Source organism: Panicum virgatum, chromosome 5K (genome assembly GCF_016808335.1).
Source record: "Panicum virgatum strain AP13 chromosome 5K, P.virgatum_v5, whole genome shotgun sequence".
NCBI classification, from domain to species: Eukaryota; Viridiplantae; Streptophyta; class Magnoliopsida; order Poales; family Poaceae; genus Panicum; species Panicum virgatum.
The window spans coordinates 27,522,156-27,539,234 of record NC_053140.1 but is presented as its reverse complement, the minus strand read 5'-3'; the positions used below and the strand labels follow the sequence as shown (position 1 = coordinate 27,539,234).

The 17,079-nt window shown below is 42.4% G+C and overlaps 1 protein-coding gene and 1 long non-coding RNA gene across 2 annotated transcripts; one reads left to right on the top strand and one right to left on the bottom strand.

Moving 5' to 3' along the window:
* Window positions 1-459: 459 nt before the first annotated feature.
* On the bottom strand, window positions 460-15,677 carry LOC120707021 (AMSH-like ubiquitin thioesterase 3). Its single transcript, XM_039991785.1, has 14 exons — window positions 15,300-15,677; window positions 15,061-15,125; window positions 13,674-13,767; window positions 13,299-13,463; window positions 13,058-13,164; window positions 11,640-11,745; window positions 11,500-11,546; window positions 11,089-11,398; window positions 10,818-10,907; window positions 10,682-10,744; window positions 3,694-3,768; window positions 2,909-2,971; window positions 1,753-1,805; window positions 460-1,059 (listed from the first exon to the last, which is right to left on the bottom strand). The coding sequence occupies exons 1-14, from the start codon at window positions 15,426-15,428 to the stop codon at window positions 879-881; spliced, it is 1,548 nt and encodes a 515-aa protein (XP_039847719.1). The 5' UTR covers window positions 15,429-15,677; the 3' UTR covers window positions 460-878.
* Window positions 4,874-6,822, top strand: LOC120707024. The gene is made up of 4 exons (XR_005688699.1): window positions 4,874-5,245; window positions 5,357-5,542; window positions 5,660-5,719; window positions 6,765-6,822. It is a non-coding gene; the product is annotated as an uncharacterized LOC120707024 (long non-coding RNA).
* Window positions 15,678-17,079: the final 1,402 nt, after the last annotated feature.

Below are 17,079 nucleotides of genomic sequence, written 5' to 3'. Positions count from 1 at the left end.
GGCCCTTTTAAAGCTCGGCTCTTAAATTATCTAAATCAAACTTCCCTTTACCACCCCTAGATTCATCTGTCCTAGCACAAGTGTACAAGATTTATCTACGTACAGTCATTGCAGGACACTAATTCTTTTGGAAAGATGATGCAGCCCTTGCAGGACACCTATAACTAGATTCTGTTAAATTTCAAGTAATCATATGTATATTTTCCATTTATAAGAACTCTTTCTGATACTGTATATTGACAATTATTATCTCAAAATATTGACAATTACTACCCTGCTTACTATTTTTACTATTTGTAAACAATTGTTTATAACCAAATAGCAATAAGTTTTTATAAAAAATAGTTAACATGCTTACCTTTTTTACTATTTGTAAATAATTGTATATAGCCAAATAGAAACAAAGTTAAAATGATCACAAGCGCAAATAATTAGCCATCTGCTCACATACTATACAAAAATGCAAATTAACTCTCTCCTTTAATATCAAAATACGCAAAGACAATGGGCGCGCAAGCCAACACATGGCAAGCCATTGAGAAAAAAACGAAGTGCGTGCCACGCAATGGTGCAAGCGCGACCCCACTCAGACTAGCTTTTATTACCAAAAGGGAAGTAAAAAACAAAATAACACTTGAAAGGGTATAAAACGAAGCAACCACCCCCACCCCCAGACAGACACACACACACACACCATGGTGCCTAGATTGATGTCACTTAACCCCAGATATGAAAACAAAGCCTCCATTCAATATAGAAGTTATGTACATGAAAATGGAATAAAATAGCTATGTACAACCGCTGTGGTTCTTGGATCTGAAAAGGTCACCTGCTAGAAGTATAACTGGCAATTTATGCCAAAAGGGAACCATGGCTTCTCACACTGCACGTAGGTCAACCATCTCAAATTTCACGTTCGGGTTCACGTACACATGGGAGCAATGCTCGTAGATTGGCGTGCCATCTAGGGGCTCCTCATGGGGATGGAATCCAGTAGCATCACAATCATGGATCACACCCATGCCACATGGATCCGTGAGATGAAATATGCCATGCTTTCTGTTCCAATGAAACATAATGCAGTAATCATATTACTAAATGGCACAACAGGATGTTCGCGGGGAAAGCACAATAGGATGTTCACGGGGAAAACACAACAGGATACCACATATTAGTATTGCAAATGCGACTTTGAATGTGATTCATTATTTCAGGTTTGGCAACTTCATAAAAAGCATAGGGCTGCAAAATAGCTGCAACTGAGGAGCTTTACCCAATTTATACTGCTAAGAAGCTTAATGATACTCTACAGCTATCAGAACTAACAAAAGGAGCAGACACACAAGGGCACCATTGATTTTTTTAATGCTTTCATTAATAGTCAAGATCTTACATAATTTGCTGCATGAAATTGAGTTATGGATAAGGAATGTTGATAATTCAGCCTAGCTAAGTTCATAGGTGCAAATGTTTCCTAGACTCAAGTTTGTGTGCATATTTCTTACATTGTCACCTAGTTCCTCCTAGGTTAATCAATTTTTTGTTAAGGAAAAAAATAGCATTCATCCCATGGTCTAACAGTAAACATTGAACAAAGTTGGAATAGAGAGACCAACTTTAGCATTTGCCAATATTATAAATAGTAGCACTCTAAATCTTAACTCTAGCCAGCTGAACTAGATAGCCCAATAGGTTAGATGTGACATAAAGGGTAGACCAAAAGGTTAGATGTGACATCAATGGAACAAGTACCTTGTTGTGTCAGTTGGTGCCATAACAATGGCAATCGCTTCAGGTAGCATGATCTGTAGCCAACAAGATGAGAAGAAACAATGGTCAAGTCAAATAAAATAAAAATCAAACATTGTTGAAATAAAAATGTGGAGAGATAGCATTTGCAAAAGCCAACGGAGTATATACCCAAGATGTACTTCACCACAAAATTTGTGGTGATACTGAAGACATTTCACAAGTCACGATAAAGCTACTAATAAGTAATAACAAAAAACTCATAATTTTAAACTTTATAAATTTATGTTATGGTGTAAACAAAAACATGACAAATAAGACACCATGACTCCAAGCAAAAGTCAGCCTTCCTGATACTTGTTTCAAGCGAAATCATCGTCAAGCAGAACAAGCCAAAACCAATTTAGTAAATGATCTAGATATTGACAAGAACTGCATTGCGACCATGCATTCTAAATTTTCAAATGGAAAAAGTCTAAATTACTCCCCTCAACTATAGCCAAAGTCCGGATAACCCCCTAAACTATAACTTGGTCCAATTTAACCCCTGAACTATGCCATTTAGTTCATTCTACCCCATAATACAATTTGTTCTTTTTGTTTCTCCATACACAAGTTGAATTTTAACCTCAAATTTTGTAGAGTGGTAGTGGACATCAGGATGCATATTTTAGAAAATTTTTATAATTTTTCAACTTCATTTTTCATATAATTTTGAACTCCAATGTTTAATTTTTGTTAAATATTCTAACATATCACAATAATGATAAAAAATTATGATATATTTTTCTAATATGTGTTATGATATGTACTATCATCTTGTAAAATTTCAACTTAAAACTCCACCTATACATGGAGAAATGAAAAACATAAATTATGTTAGGGGGTAATTTGAACCAAAGAGTATAATTTGGGGGGTAAAATAAACCAAACAATAGTTTAGGGGGTTATCCAGACTTTGGCTATAGTTGAGGGTAGTAATTTAGACTTTTTCCTTTTCAAATCTTTATACAATAACTGAATGGTAAACTTTATCTGGATTTGAAGAACATTCTTCAGCAACAGAGACATTTATAGGACAATGGCATCTTTAAGTGCTGAGCACAATACGAGTAATAGTTATAGTTTTGAAAGTACAGAAACAAGGTACAGTGCTTACCTGATACGCATAATGATTATGAAGATCAATGGAAGATAGGAAGCAGGTCTGTGTTGGATGTGTCTGAAAGAATGACAAAAAAAGAAATCATCAAAAATAGTAAACTAATTACAGTATTACATTCCTACAACGTTCAACATTCCAATAATAGGTGACGCTAAATAGAAAAAAGAAAAAAACAAACAGTTTTTAAGAATATGATCCGATGGGTAAAGGATGGATTGTAACACGCAACTCTGACAACTAGTTTTCATAGAAATATGTTAGCACGAAAGCAGCAATATTGATTTTGAAGGTATTTCTTGCAGCAAATCTAAAGTTTTTCATGTCATCGAAGTATAGCCTATATAGTTTTATGGAAGTTTGACAGCTAAAATGATAACATGTAGAAATTACCCAGCGCATGTAGAAATTTCCTACATATATATTTGAGGGCAGCTAAGGTCGTTTTTGTCTTAATAGTCCATAATAAAAAATCAGTAACCAAAGCAACAGAGCATCATGCTGAATGGGTGGACATAGAACACCTTCGTAGCGCTAAAGCAGTTTGGTCACTGTTAGTTATTCTGCGTAAGCATGATTTTAGGAGCATTAAGTGAAAAGCAGTGAAAATAATTTTGGATTAGAACATTTTTTCCAGATGTGCTCCTTCAATATAAATATAAATATAAATATACAATAAAACATAAAAAAATAGAGATAGACACTTTAAGTCTAAATAAACACAAGTAATTTATTGACTTGGTCAAAAATATTGCATTAACAAAACCAAGTGCTGGACTTACGTGAATCCAACCAAGAGGTAAAAGTGAGCCCTTGTCCTGGAATTCAAAAATTTCTTCTTCATTTGTAGCTTGACACTGGAAAATTAAGGGGAAAATTAATTCTAGTATTCTGAGAGAACTGCATGTTGGAGACTGCGCTTCAACACATAAGCACCACCGTAAACTTGCAGACAACAGATGCAAATCCATAGGATCTGAGTTGATACACAAAACAAATACTAATCCCCTAGTATTAGTTACCACAACTCAATAGAAGTCTAAAAATCTCTACTACTAAAAAGAGGCTAAGGGTGACTTTTTTGGTGTACATCGTGGCCCCCCAACTTTGGTTAAGCCTCCGAGGATCGTGATTCGTCAGTTTGAATCTCCACCTGCGATCCTTCTCCTCCGATCCAATCTCGCCGCTGCACACCTCCCGCCTGCTAATCTCGCCCACTTCTCTCGCATGCCAGCTCCCCCGCACGCCCACGCCCTCGCCCGCATGCCGCCGCAGTCCGCGCCCACTCCGGGCGGACGCCGCACTCCCGCACGCCGCAGCCACCGCCGCCGTCTCCCCCACGACATCCGTCGTCGCCTCCCCCCGGGACCTCGCCATCATCGTCGCCGTCGCCGTCGCGTTCGTCCGCGCGGTCACCAGGCGGACGCCGCATGCCGCGTCCAGGCCACCGCCTCCCCCGCAACATCTGCCGTCGGCTCCCCCCCCCCCCCCCCGCGGGCCCTCGCCATCGCCGTCGCATTCGTCGCCGCCTCCACGCCGATGTCCCGCTGTCGACAAAACCAGTCGCGCAATCTTTCTGTTGTGGTAGAGGTGGCTGCATTGGCGGTGGGGGGGGGGGGGGGGGGCTCGGCTTCTCGTCCTCAATCTGCATCGGTGGTGGGGGGCTCGGCTTCTCGTCCTCGATCTGCCGGTGATTGTGAGTCACTGGATTGATTTCTCGTTAAGCCCATTCTTGATCGCAGAGATCTGTTTGTGCTCACGATTTATGGCTGCTTCCATGATGTTGATTTTGGGTTGTTTTATGCTTCGATTTGGGGGCTGGATCGACAGATCCTGAGCGTGAGCTGCTGTGATGCGCAAATCTGCTTCTCGGTTAATTTAACCTGTGTGGTATTGGTATTCCTATTGACGCAATAGTAGGTAGCAGCAGCTAATCTTATCAAAATTATTTTTGCAGGCGCTTTTTCGTCATCACCAATTCGCCATCTTATAACGACACGAGCTGCAAGTAACCACGGGGCATCCTTCGTGGCTCTGCAGCTTCACGTTGCAGTACAGTAGATTGGTGGTGGAAGAGTAGAGGCTTAATCTAACTAAACTTGTGTTGAGTAAGTAGAAGCTATTTTCGCTCAGGCTGGTAGAGAGGGCACATTGCACTTGTGTTGAGTAAGTAGAAGCTATTTTCGCACCATAAATTCTGATGACCACGAATGAATTCTGAACTCTCGTGGTTCTTCTATCCCACCGTTATCTTCACCGAGCAGTGCGTCTCGGTACTCTTCATATGATGGATATCAGGGTACAAGCAAAAAGATTGAAATATGAAACGGAAGGGTAAGCTGTGTTCAATTTGTTTTCAATCACTAAATCTATAGTCGTGTTAGTATCACCTAAAGTGTGAAGTTAGTAGTCATGTTAACTGGCACTGTTGTTGACTTGCTGTAGGTTGGTGTTATTATCGAAAAAGCTGGGGAAACTATCAGGTACCTCCAACTTCAGTCAGGAGCAAAGATTCAAGTAACAAGTGACAATGAAGCTGAACCAGGTGCACAGACAAGACCAGTTGAGCTTTCAGGCACTCATGAGCAGATAAGCAAAGCTGAGCAGCTGATCAAAGAAGTTCTGGCAGAGGTATTACTTGTTACAACCACAGCTTTTGTTCTGCATTTCTTTTTGCATATATGCTGTTGATCTTGCAATCTTCTGCAGGCTGAAGCTGGGTCATCTTGTACTGGATCTGGTGGCCAGAAATATAATGCACTACAGCCAGGTGCCGACACGTTCTAGATGAAAATTGCTAATAACAAGGTTAGTACACATGCTGTTTTTTCTTGATAAGCTTAACTTTAGGATGAGAAGACTACAAATTATCACAGTTTTTGAAATAATCACAAGTGCCCATTTCTCAATATATAGTTAATAAGTATTGCTCCAACATGTTTTTTCTTTCTTTCTGCTTATGATTTGTTCCTTTTTAGGTGGGTCTTGTTATTGGTAAGGGTGGTGAGACTATAAAGTCCATGCAACGCAAATCTGGAGCTCGTATTCAGATGTGTTATCTTGTTCTACCGCATATTGGCAGCTGGTGATTGAGGTTACCAATGTCTGAAGCATATTGGCCGTGGGTACAGCCTCGGCATGGCTATGGCATGGAAGGAGATTTTCATATGCCTTTCCTGTTTCTGAACATAACTTCATAATAGGTTTTGGGCAAGGTTTAAGACTTAAATATACCATAACATGAATAAACGTATTTCCAAACTGCACCTTTGTTCAGCCCATTGTATGGCTCTTCACAGAACAGCAGTTCAAGCTTTGAGAAGTCATTCTTTGTAATTCATATCGTTCATTTCACACGAGGCGATGTTCTTGTTTTGGGCAACATCTGTAACAAGTGACAACTCCATGTTGTAATTCATATTCAGTGGGTGTTTATTTATTGCTTCACATATATACACAAATTAGTGTCCATAGCTTGCCAGGACTGCAAATTTTTTGGAGAGTAGGTTTGTCACTGTTTAATATCAAGATGTCCTGCTGAATAAAACATGACATTTCGACTTAACATGGTTATGGATTATATGAGCTGACATGCTGTATACGGTATTTGTACCGTTTAAAATTTGTCATATGCTCCTGTACCTCTGGATACAATGGATACATTGCTTTACTCAGGGCTTGTCTGGAAGGAATAATTGCTCTTACCAGGCCCAGGTCCTCATGTGCTCAGTTTGTAATGGCGGGCTTGCACTCCAGTTTAGATCCTTTATACTAGCCAAATACGTAACGTGTGTAGGGCATCTTTACGCTTATACTGAAATGATATATTGTTCTCGGTACGGCATGGAGCCAGAACATTTTCACATGGAAAGCTAAAAGTGCAGATGGTATTGTCGAGGATAAAGACAGGTAACTTAACTCATATCTGAAATTGCAGTCTATTATATATGACTCTGACACATGTATTCACAGAGCATTCAATCACATGTGTTTAACTGGCTACATAGTTCTGCAATATATGGCTGCCTGGAAGCATGTGAGGACTACACCAATATGTGTGGTGCGTATATTATGTTTTTCTACGTTCATGATTCATTTCAGCACAGCTCCAGGATGGACAAGCACTGAGGAGGAATTTTGTGATTGACGCACTGGCGTTTGATGGAAACTGATATCGGAAAATACTTCTTGATTGTGTTAAGAAGCATCACAGGAAAAGACATTTGAATTAGATATATGAGATAAAATATTCAAACTATGCTTATGAGATTATGGATACTGTGATTTTGTCTAGATGAATTCTTAATCCATGATGGATATTTTGATTTCATCGAATGCAATATTTTTTGGATGTGTAGAATATTGTTTTGGGTTTACTTTTGTTCACTCATAGCACTGGAATGATTCTTTCAAGTCTAAATTATCCTTATAATATCATATTGCTAAGACCAACGTTGCGCTACCCATGCTATACATTACTTTGAGTAAACTTTTACCATTGTAGTTGAATTTTGAAGAAGTTATATAAAGTTGAATTATGAGTTAATATATGAATTGATAAAATTTTTGTTGCCCGTTGCAACGCACGGGCACGAACCTAGTGATATCAGTAAATCTGAAGATGGTATTTTTCAGAAGCTCCGTTATGGGTGGCTGGAGGGCCAACCCATCCACTCCTCATGTCAAGAAATAAGGATTAGGAGAGAGATTATATTAGTTATAGTTGGTTTGTTAGAATAATTATCTGGTTGTTAGGTGCTGGCTCTATATATACATAGGCACCCAGTCACTCAAGATCAATCAATGAAGAAGAATCTCTCCTATTTCTCAAGTGTGGACTGTTTCTGTGGTTTCGTACGTTGTTGACTTTCTGTGGACCCACCTGGTACTTCTTCCTTGATGCACCGATCGAACTCCAGTTCCAATACGATCCCAATTCCCATCACCGTCGATTCGGATTGGAGTGCGCTCGTCGAGCAGCTGCAAACCCAACAATATGTAAGGTAGAGTGGCCGCCCGCCCGCCACCTAACCAGGGTAGTGAGGACGCCTTGACCCCTGCTTTTCCTCCGAGAATCGAAGATCCCGGCGCTAGCATCAGTGTTCTGCAACTAGCCCGAGGAAGAAGACGATTCATGGAGTGAGTAAGCTGATCCAACTTCGACCATCAATGGTGACCTGACAGCCCAATATGCTATAGCTAAGTCCAATTGATCCCGTTGGTCTGGCCGACGCCTCCCGGTCCCCTGTTACAGTGCCGCAACCAGCAACTTGCACTTGCAGTAACCCTATCAAGCAACACCATGCGGAGCTGCACCCGTCGCGTCGTCATCCATATACCCAAGTGGGAATGAAGAAAGACAAGGTGAACTGGAGGTAGTCCGATCCATCAGCGCCGGGCGCGGCCACAGACAGGAGCGGCCACAACTGTTCCATCTGCCGAGGCAGCAATGACACCGGTGAGCAAACTCACCGGCCTCTTGCAGTAGTTCTCCTAGCATGGCGTTGTTCAATGTTGGTTGCTGTGCGTCTGTGTGTACGAGCTTGTTCCGTTGGCTTCGCTCGTTCGCCGTGGTGCTTCGGGAGGGGGCAAAGCTGCTGGGCAAAATTGTTTGAAAGGCCATATGCCCAACAGAGGAACAAGATAAGCCTAATGAATTTTTTACGTGTGTGTGTTTTGCATTTTGTTTGGGTTCAGATGCAAACCGGGTATACAAGCATGACCAGTATCCTTTACATAGCATTTTACTGTTTCATGAGATTCTCTTAATTAGTTCAACTAATACATAGAGCTTCCACTGAAAATTTATGTTTTTGGTTTTTCTTGCAGAGGAGCAGAATAAACACCTATGAGCACATGGTGAATGATTCTTTGTGCTGCTGATGCATGTTATATCAAAATGATTTTGAAACAGCGACTGAGATGCATAAAATTGGCTTCATCAGTCTTGCTTTTTTTCTGATTATAAGTATAAATTTATCCCACAAGACTTCCAAATCTAACTTTCAGATTTGATTATATGGATGCACAAGATGCTCTATGGTTCTATGACAAGTCAATATGAAAAAGATATATATATATATATATGGCTTCGCATGCATTGTCTCCCCCTAGCAACGCACGGGCATATTAACTAGTTAATTTTAAAGTCCCATAATAGTCTAGTCGTCCTCCAAGCTGACTCCGCGCTACCTTCCCAGAGGTTCTTACCCCTAATGATCTTAGGATCATAACATCTGGTAACATGAGTTAGGGATCCTTTCCCATGGTTCTGCTGCCAATCAATCGGCAGTACAATCACCATTGTGGTCTGAATTAGCAGACAGGCTGTGAAGGTCGCTACATGCCGAAGAAGAGGAGCACAAAGAACTAAGGGATTTGGTGGACCGGTTGTGAAGGGAATTGATCTGCGACATTGAGAAGGCGACACAGCAGGATGGTCTGCTCGGCGCAAGCCCCAAGCAGGGTGATGGCCTGCTTGGAGCTGCTCTCATGGCTGCGCCCGACCCACCAACATGCTGCCAGCGCTAGGTACTGAGGGTTCGTCTCAAGACGCCACACAGCAACGCAGTCAACATCCGTGCGGCTGCCGTGGACACGACGAGGGAAGATGCAACCATTCCCCTCTTGGTTTCCTCTGTGGGTTCCATCGCCCAGGCAATCACATGGACGTCTTTGAAGGAGAAGGCGGTGGCCGTGCACCTGCAAGCCACGGCATGTGGCTTCCTCATGAGGGTGACGGCATGGACAATGCACTAGTCACTCCACCCATCTCTGCGGCGAATCACCACCTTCGTCCATGATCGCTCATGGTCACCTCTGCCCAGCATGGCTCAAGCCGGCACTTCAGGCCACTTCTGCGTGGCGCAGCAGATGCGATGGGTGCCCCAGGCCAAGACACTGGGCACAGAACTTGCCCAGAATGGGCGGACGGTCGAACCGTCAGATCCTCTGATTTTGCCGGCATCTGTCGGCACAGGTAGATGCAGCGTAGATTCCTATGAGCTGCAGCCATAGGCAGGGTTCTTTCAGTGGGGCCCAGGCGAACCAAACCCCCTGGTAGAACTCTATGATCTCTGGTATTAGTGCCAGAAATGACAAGGCAACTCATCAGAACTACAAATAACACAGGCTACAACTCTGTCCTAAGCAAGGCACAAGGCAGTGAACCAGCGAAGCTGCCCCTGCATTCTATCTCTTCATGCTTCCAGATGGGATCCAACAGTTCAAGCTATGCCACTAATAAAGAGTCGATTTACTTTGCATTTCAGTCATAAATAACAAAGTAAAGCCGAGATATAAAAGGCCTAATCAAGTATTGAGTCGTGTCATTTTCCTAACAAAGGTCTGCTGCAGCTCAAGGACTACCTGCTCGAAAAGGGGGGGGAGAAGTGTTATGGGTGGCCAGAGGGCCAGCCCATCCGCCCCTCATGTCAAGAGATAAGGATTAGGAGAGAGATTATATTAGTTAGTTTTTTTACGATAATCATCAGGTTATTAGATGTCGGCTCTATATATACACAGGCATGGCAGTAATTTGAGATCAATCAATGAGAAGAATTAATCCTATGTCCACTAATAGTCTGGTCTCCCTCCAAGCCGACTCCGCCCAGCTATCTTCCCGTCAGTGTTTAACCCTAACGATCTTAGAATCATAACAAGCTCCTAATGGATGGCCAATTATTCAGAAAATAGTCCAGGTCAGAACCAATATCTAATGGAGAAACGGAGCAAATAAAGAGTATGTAACAGCATAAAATAACAACTTACTGAATCAGATGTTGATTTCTGTTTAGGAATTATCAGCGTCGTCACATAGAAAGTTCGTTTTTTCTACAAAAGAAATTGTTAATGTTATAGCCATATATAGTACTATTTTCATTTGCTTTTTGGGCAAGGTGCATACCAGGCTACCCGCAAGAATCCCACAGGTTTCCAAATTTTTTGCGGTATTTGCCTCAGCAACCCTCAGGAAGCACTCCATTAATGCCACTGGCTGGTAAATGGTAAAATCAAATCACCTCACAATTCAAGTATATGATTAAGATGTAGTCAAGAAAATCATACTCATGTGTCTTGTTCAAAAAAATCATAGTCATCCATATATTTGCTCAAATGTAGTGAATTTGGGATCATAGCGTCAAAAGAAAAAAATAAAATCTTCATGAAGAGATTACCACATGCAAATTCTGATAGCGTCCAGTGTCAGAGGTAGCAAGTCCTGGTCTTGGATCAGCAACTCTTGATGGAGGAATCGGTCCACGCTGAGAATGCACCTGTGCTAGGACAGGAGGGGGACAAGGTTGTCTTATATTCAGCTGGGAAAACTCTGCTTCCAAACCCGGAGATACTGAGGTTGGTTCTTCTACTGGCAAAGACCATCTTCCATCATCAAGTGAGAGAACAGACAGCATATCATCATTTCTGTCCTGTGATACTGTATTGGGACCATGCAAGCTGTCCTGGTTCAAGATAGATGGCACTAAACTGCAGAGACAGCAGAAAGCTAAGTTTATGAACTCCATATAACTGTGAGTATAGACTGCCTTTGTTACAAAGGACAAGCTGAAGATTTTCCAAGTTCTCACCTTGAGATATCAGTTTGGGTCAATTCAGGATTACATGGATACTCAATCTGCAACAGGCATGAGCGAAACACAAATGCCCATCATTATAATCAACCATACATAAAACGAAATGCAAATACAAAAACATAAACAATATATACCCTGGTACCAGTAACAGGCCCTGCCCATTGGCCATGAAGCCCATTTGGTCCTAGTACTGAGTGTCTTGATAATGTTTCCTCTTTTGGATAAGGCAGAGTAGAATATCTGCATAAGTTACAAAGCCAAAGACAAAATTATGTCTGTATTTATTAACAAAAAAGTGTTCAAGAAATATTTATTAACAAAAGAATTCTTCAAAACTATATAATGTAAGTCAAAAAACAGAGCGATGCAAGCAAGAATGCATTCATACTTATTTATTTAAGTATAAAGTAGTGTACTTGCACAAAAAATAAAGTGCATTGCATCAACTATCCTAGGCAATGTTCAGAATAATATAATCAGGAGAATTATAAAGACATTCGAGAAAAAAAAAGGAGAATTATAAAGACAGCTCACTCCTGCCAAGTGAAACCACACGCTTAGGTCATTCGTAAATTTTACTGAAAAGCAAATATGACGAAAGGATCATATTAGCTTTTTTTACACACAAATGCTAGTGCACTTAAAAAGTAGATGTAAAAGGTTAGAATATGTGCACTAGCAAATTTAATAAAAAATATGGCCATGAGTGTGCTGTAAAAAATGTAGATATATTCTGACAATACAAGAGTGTCCTAGTTGTATAATTACAGAGCATATGATAATTTCTTTAGCAGAAAATCTTGCAAGAACATATACTGAATAGCATTTTTTTCATCTATGATTTTCATTGTGAATTTTCATAGAGTGTAACCATATGATCCTAAGTCCATAAAATGCCTCCATAGCTAAAATGGTAAAAGAATTCATTACATCTCAACCTACCCCACCCCAGTGAGAACACCTAAGACTATGAGATTTGAACCAAACAGGAGCAGTTGTGTAACAGCAAGGCAGACCCTACAAGCTCACCCAAGTAAAATTCATTAACTAAATGAAATAGGTAAATCCAATGAAAAATTTAATAATTTTCTGCAGTTATATAAATACAAGATTGTAACCAACTGTTCAATCTGAAATCCAATATACTCCCTCCGTTCCAAATTATAGGTCATTTGACTTTCTCGACGACAAGTTCGACCGCTCGTCTTATTCAAAAAATTTGTGCTAACATAGTCAAATTTAAGTCATTCTTGAAGAACTTGTATTGATAAAGCAAGCCACAACAAAAGAAGTGATATTTTGCACAAATTTTTGAATAAGACAAGTGGTCAGCTTGGTGTCAAAAAAGTCAAACGACCTATAATTTGGAACAGAGGGAGTACTCCATAAGTTCCAAATTACTGGTCGTTTTGGCTTTTCTAAATATGTGGTTTTTACTACGTATCTAGAAATTGTGTATATGCACCTAGAAAAGCCAAATTTGGGATGGATGGATCATGTGCTAATCTAGTTACAGGTCAAGGTGAACATGTTGTAGCACATCAGAACATACCGTTTGATTAGTTGTCTCTCAGGTTGAACATTCTGCACTGATGCTGCTGGAAGGTTTGAACTAGAGAACGATTTCTGCTGTAGTCCAGTAGGGCTTCCCGCCAATGACTGAACAAGGGGGAATGTAAGACTACAACCAGACATCCCGAACAATAAATTGGTAATTTTAAGCACATAACACCTTCCAATGCTTGCTTACTGTTACATTAAGGATGGGAAATGCCATCCAATGATTTGTGTACCTTTGGCATATACGGGCTTGGGATATGCTGCTCCATCCCACTGCTTGCAGCATAGGTTCCATGCACACCATTAGGTTCCTCTGCACCACCGCTATTACAGTTGGCAAATTGTTTCTGCACAACTGGCTTCAGGGATTCTAGCTCATTGAGAACATTATGAAGTTTCTATAATGAAAAAAATTAAACAATTTCAGTCACTCAGCAAAAACTTTTAGAACCTATGCTTGGGTTCACCAAGACACTGATCCTAAGGTGCTTGGATTCTCCATTCTACTCACGACAAATTGCATGTTTAAAGAACCAAGAAAGTATCCCTATCTAAGAACATTAGAAACAGTAAACAAAAAGGTAGCTATAAGCTCAGCAAGGCGATACCTTAGAGTTGTGGGGGCCTTTCTTCAGGAATTCCTTTTCTCTCGCCTTAAATGCAATGTAATCGTGATGCTTGGGTATCGTCTCAAGCAACAAGCTGCCAATGTACAGAGATAACATGTATAGCATGTTTGGTTTGTTTGTTGAGGCAGGACCGGACCAACTAAACCACACAACACCCTATCCATGGGCTAAACCCAACTCGAGGTAAAGGGTAGTCAATCCCTTAGCCCCAGCATATTGCCAAGCGTGAGCCTCATCCTTAAAATGTTTGGTTTGTTGAGCCACCTTGCTGTGTTACACAGATACTCCTATGGGGTGGCGTATCACATATCCGACACATTTCGGACATGGATACACCGATATGTTTCCAGCTGTATCCCACAAAAACAGATACGTATTGGCTCGGATACTTGTATCCGACACGTTTGGGCTAGATGGGATACGGCCCAAAGTAGTAGTCGGCCCAATTAGCCCACCCTATACCAGACTTGAGACTACTAGTCCCCTCAGTGACCTAGCAGCAGCAGCCGCAATCGTCGTGCTCATGTTCCTCCCCCACGCCTGACCTCCCGAGTTTCGCCTGTCGCCCTCTAGATCCAGGGGCCGCAAGCTGCCGGCAAGCTCTTCCACGGCAGAAATCGGTCGCCGGCGAGACCCTCCCTTCAAAACAAGTAAGTTCTTCCCTGGACAGCTACCCCTCGCCATGTTTTGCGCCTTCCGCTCTAGCGCTCTGAACTGCAGCCCCCTCTGTCGCTTGATGAACCCTGATGGTAAGTGTGTCTTTTGAAGATGGGGGCGAGAGCATGAGCGATGATATGGAGAACCCTGTGATGGAAGAAGACTAGGAGTCTTTCTGCTCTCTTGCCTTTCTTTCCTATCTTTTCATCAATTAATGGCTTGATGTCTTTCTTTCCAGCTTCCAGTATGATTGAACTCAATTATGTTAGTTATCCTCTGATTGTGGCCTACTGGCCTTAGGGAATTGCCACTATGTTGCTGAATATCTATGTGATATTTATATATAACTATTAATTATCCTAGCCATATCCCCATATCGGCATTTTTTGGGAAAGTGTGTATCTACGATCTGATACGTATCGTATCAGATACCCATACCGGTATCCGTGTAACATAGCCACCTTGTCTAGTATGGAATGGTCCATCATGGGGTGATCTCCATGAATTATGGTGGAATGAGACCAATCCTAATTATTAAGCTATATGTGTTTGTGAAGGAAGAAGTGCTGATGGATGAAACCATTCTATTATGCAACCAAACAAAAATGTGAGGAATGAGATGGTGATGGATCACTCTATTTCTCAAGCCAAACAGTTCCAAGCTGACAATTTTAACAAGAAATTGACAAGATTTCAGTCAACACCTCACCTCGAATATCTCAAGAGGATAATGTACAGGTCCAGAAGGTTCTTCTCCTCTCGATACACATCAGCCTGCGGACAACACAAAAAAAAACACCGGATTTCAACAAGCCGAGTGTTAATTGCTCATAATTACGGTATTCTGGCAGTTTACTCGAACACGCGCTCAAATCCGAAGCTACCACTTATACACGCAAAACTAACAAGTCTTGCACAACAAGGGGAGGGGAATCGATCATAGGGTACCTGGCGAAGGAGGTTGTCGGCGATGCGGAAGTAGTACTGGATGGTGATGCGGTGGTCGACAGCGACCGGCCGCGCCAGGGACTCGATATTTACGTCTCCCCTAGCCCGGCGAGGAGGTACCGTGGCCATCTCCGGCGGGGCGGGTCTTCTTCCCCGACCGACGAGAATCCGGATGGATCTCTGCTCCAATCCGCTGTTGGCCTTTGGGTGGGGGGGGGGGGGCGGTTGAAGGGTGGTAACACAGGCGGAGTAAGGTTAGCCGAGAAAGAGGGGAAGCGGGTGGGACGGCGTGCGAGCTGGAGCCGGTGGGCGAGGAGCAAGGGAAAATCGCCAGGTGGGGTGGGGAAGGTCGGAGGCGGAGAGCGGGGTCCCAGGGCAACGAAGGCGTATTGGGATTATATTGCGAGTATATAATGCTTCCTGCTCAACAGCCAATTCTAGGCCGACCGGTCAGACAGGTCGTGTTGACAGTCAATTCTGGCAGTTTAGAGACCGATCGGTCAGACCGGTCTGCCCAGTTGTAATTCGAGTAGACTTCATTTTATTTTTGAAATTCTTGTATAAACCGACTTGGAGAGGGGTACGACTTCCCCGGCCTATAAATATAAAGGCTAGGCCGATTGAGGTATTCCCAATCGAATCAATACAAAAATCACATTACTTTTTATCTCTAAAACTCTAGTCTTTTCCAACCTTAGATTGCTTTCTTCCTTCATCTCAACGGCGTTTGAAGACGTTCTGAGTGGCCTTGCCGACCTCAGAGCAACCCTACGTTCACGAGCTCCGACGGGGTCCCTCCCGAGCTCGCTGTTCTAGGTCTTCGCGAGGTCCCTGCTTGCACCGGTCAAACCGGTCCACCCAGGATTTTCGCTGTGTTGATCGTTTTGACGATCGTTGTGCGTTCTAGTGCATTCAAGTGTGTTGGCGCGATTCTGTGTCAACATACTTTTTGGCGACTCCGCTGGGAACAGATTAATCTGGTTTTAAAACCGATCTAATCTACTCTTTGAAGAAGATGGGCTCTTCAGAGATCGACAAGGAAAACATCATCACGGCTACAATGGAGGAGCTCACCGAAGAGGAGCGCAAGGCCTACCTTCTTGTGGAGGACCACGTCAAGGCACAATTCTTGAAGGGCTTCAAGAAGGATCGTGGTGGCCTCGTCAAGAGGGTGGAGGAGTTCGTAATGCCGTCTCTCAAGCATAGCAAGGACAAGATTGAAGAGATCCCCAATGTAAGCCTCTCTCCCTCTGATATATTTGATAGAATGTCATCCATAATGGATCAAAAGATTGTTGCTGCACAAGCTGCTGTGGGTGATATATTGATTAAATTGAGTAGTGATGTTGATGCGCTTAAAGGTAAACAACCCTTGTCAGATCCTAACTCATTAGATCCGAGTTCGGCTACCCCTGAGTTCACATCTGAACCACTCTATGGTATGCCGTCGAACTCATTCCCAGGGCTAACCCTACCACCGTCGACCGTGCACACAGCACCAGGCGGACCGGTTCCATAGACCGATCAGACCGGTCCAACCGGTCAAACCGGTTACTCAGTACCGTCGCCGACGCCTCTCGAGACAATTCCAGGTTCGGCTGCCCCTAGCCGAACTAATGAATTGTCACTGTATACACTAACTCGCACTACTACTGTAGTGGGAGGGCCACGAGGATCTGGACCTAACCAAGGACCGATCCCGACTTCTTCACAGACGATGGCACATGGAAATTCTAATGCACATCGTTTTTCTGAGTTTTATACCAGCCAGCACTATTAG

What these genes read in the sequence shown, in the direction of transcription:
- LOC120707021 (XM_039991785.1), bottom strand. Translation starts at nt 15,428, where the DNA reads ATGGCCACGGTACCTCCTCGCCGGGCTAGGGGAGACGTAAATATCGAG. An exon ending in ATCCTCTTGAGATATTCGAG is followed by an intron (nt 13,768 to 15,060) that starts GTGAGGTGTTGA and finishes GTACATTGGCAG; the next exon opens with CTTGTTGCTTGAGACGATAC. An exon ending in GAGAGACAACTAATCAAACG is followed by an intron (nt 11,746 to 13,057) that starts GTATGTTCTGAT and finishes TAACTTATGCAG; the next exon opens with ATATTCTACTCTGCCTTATC.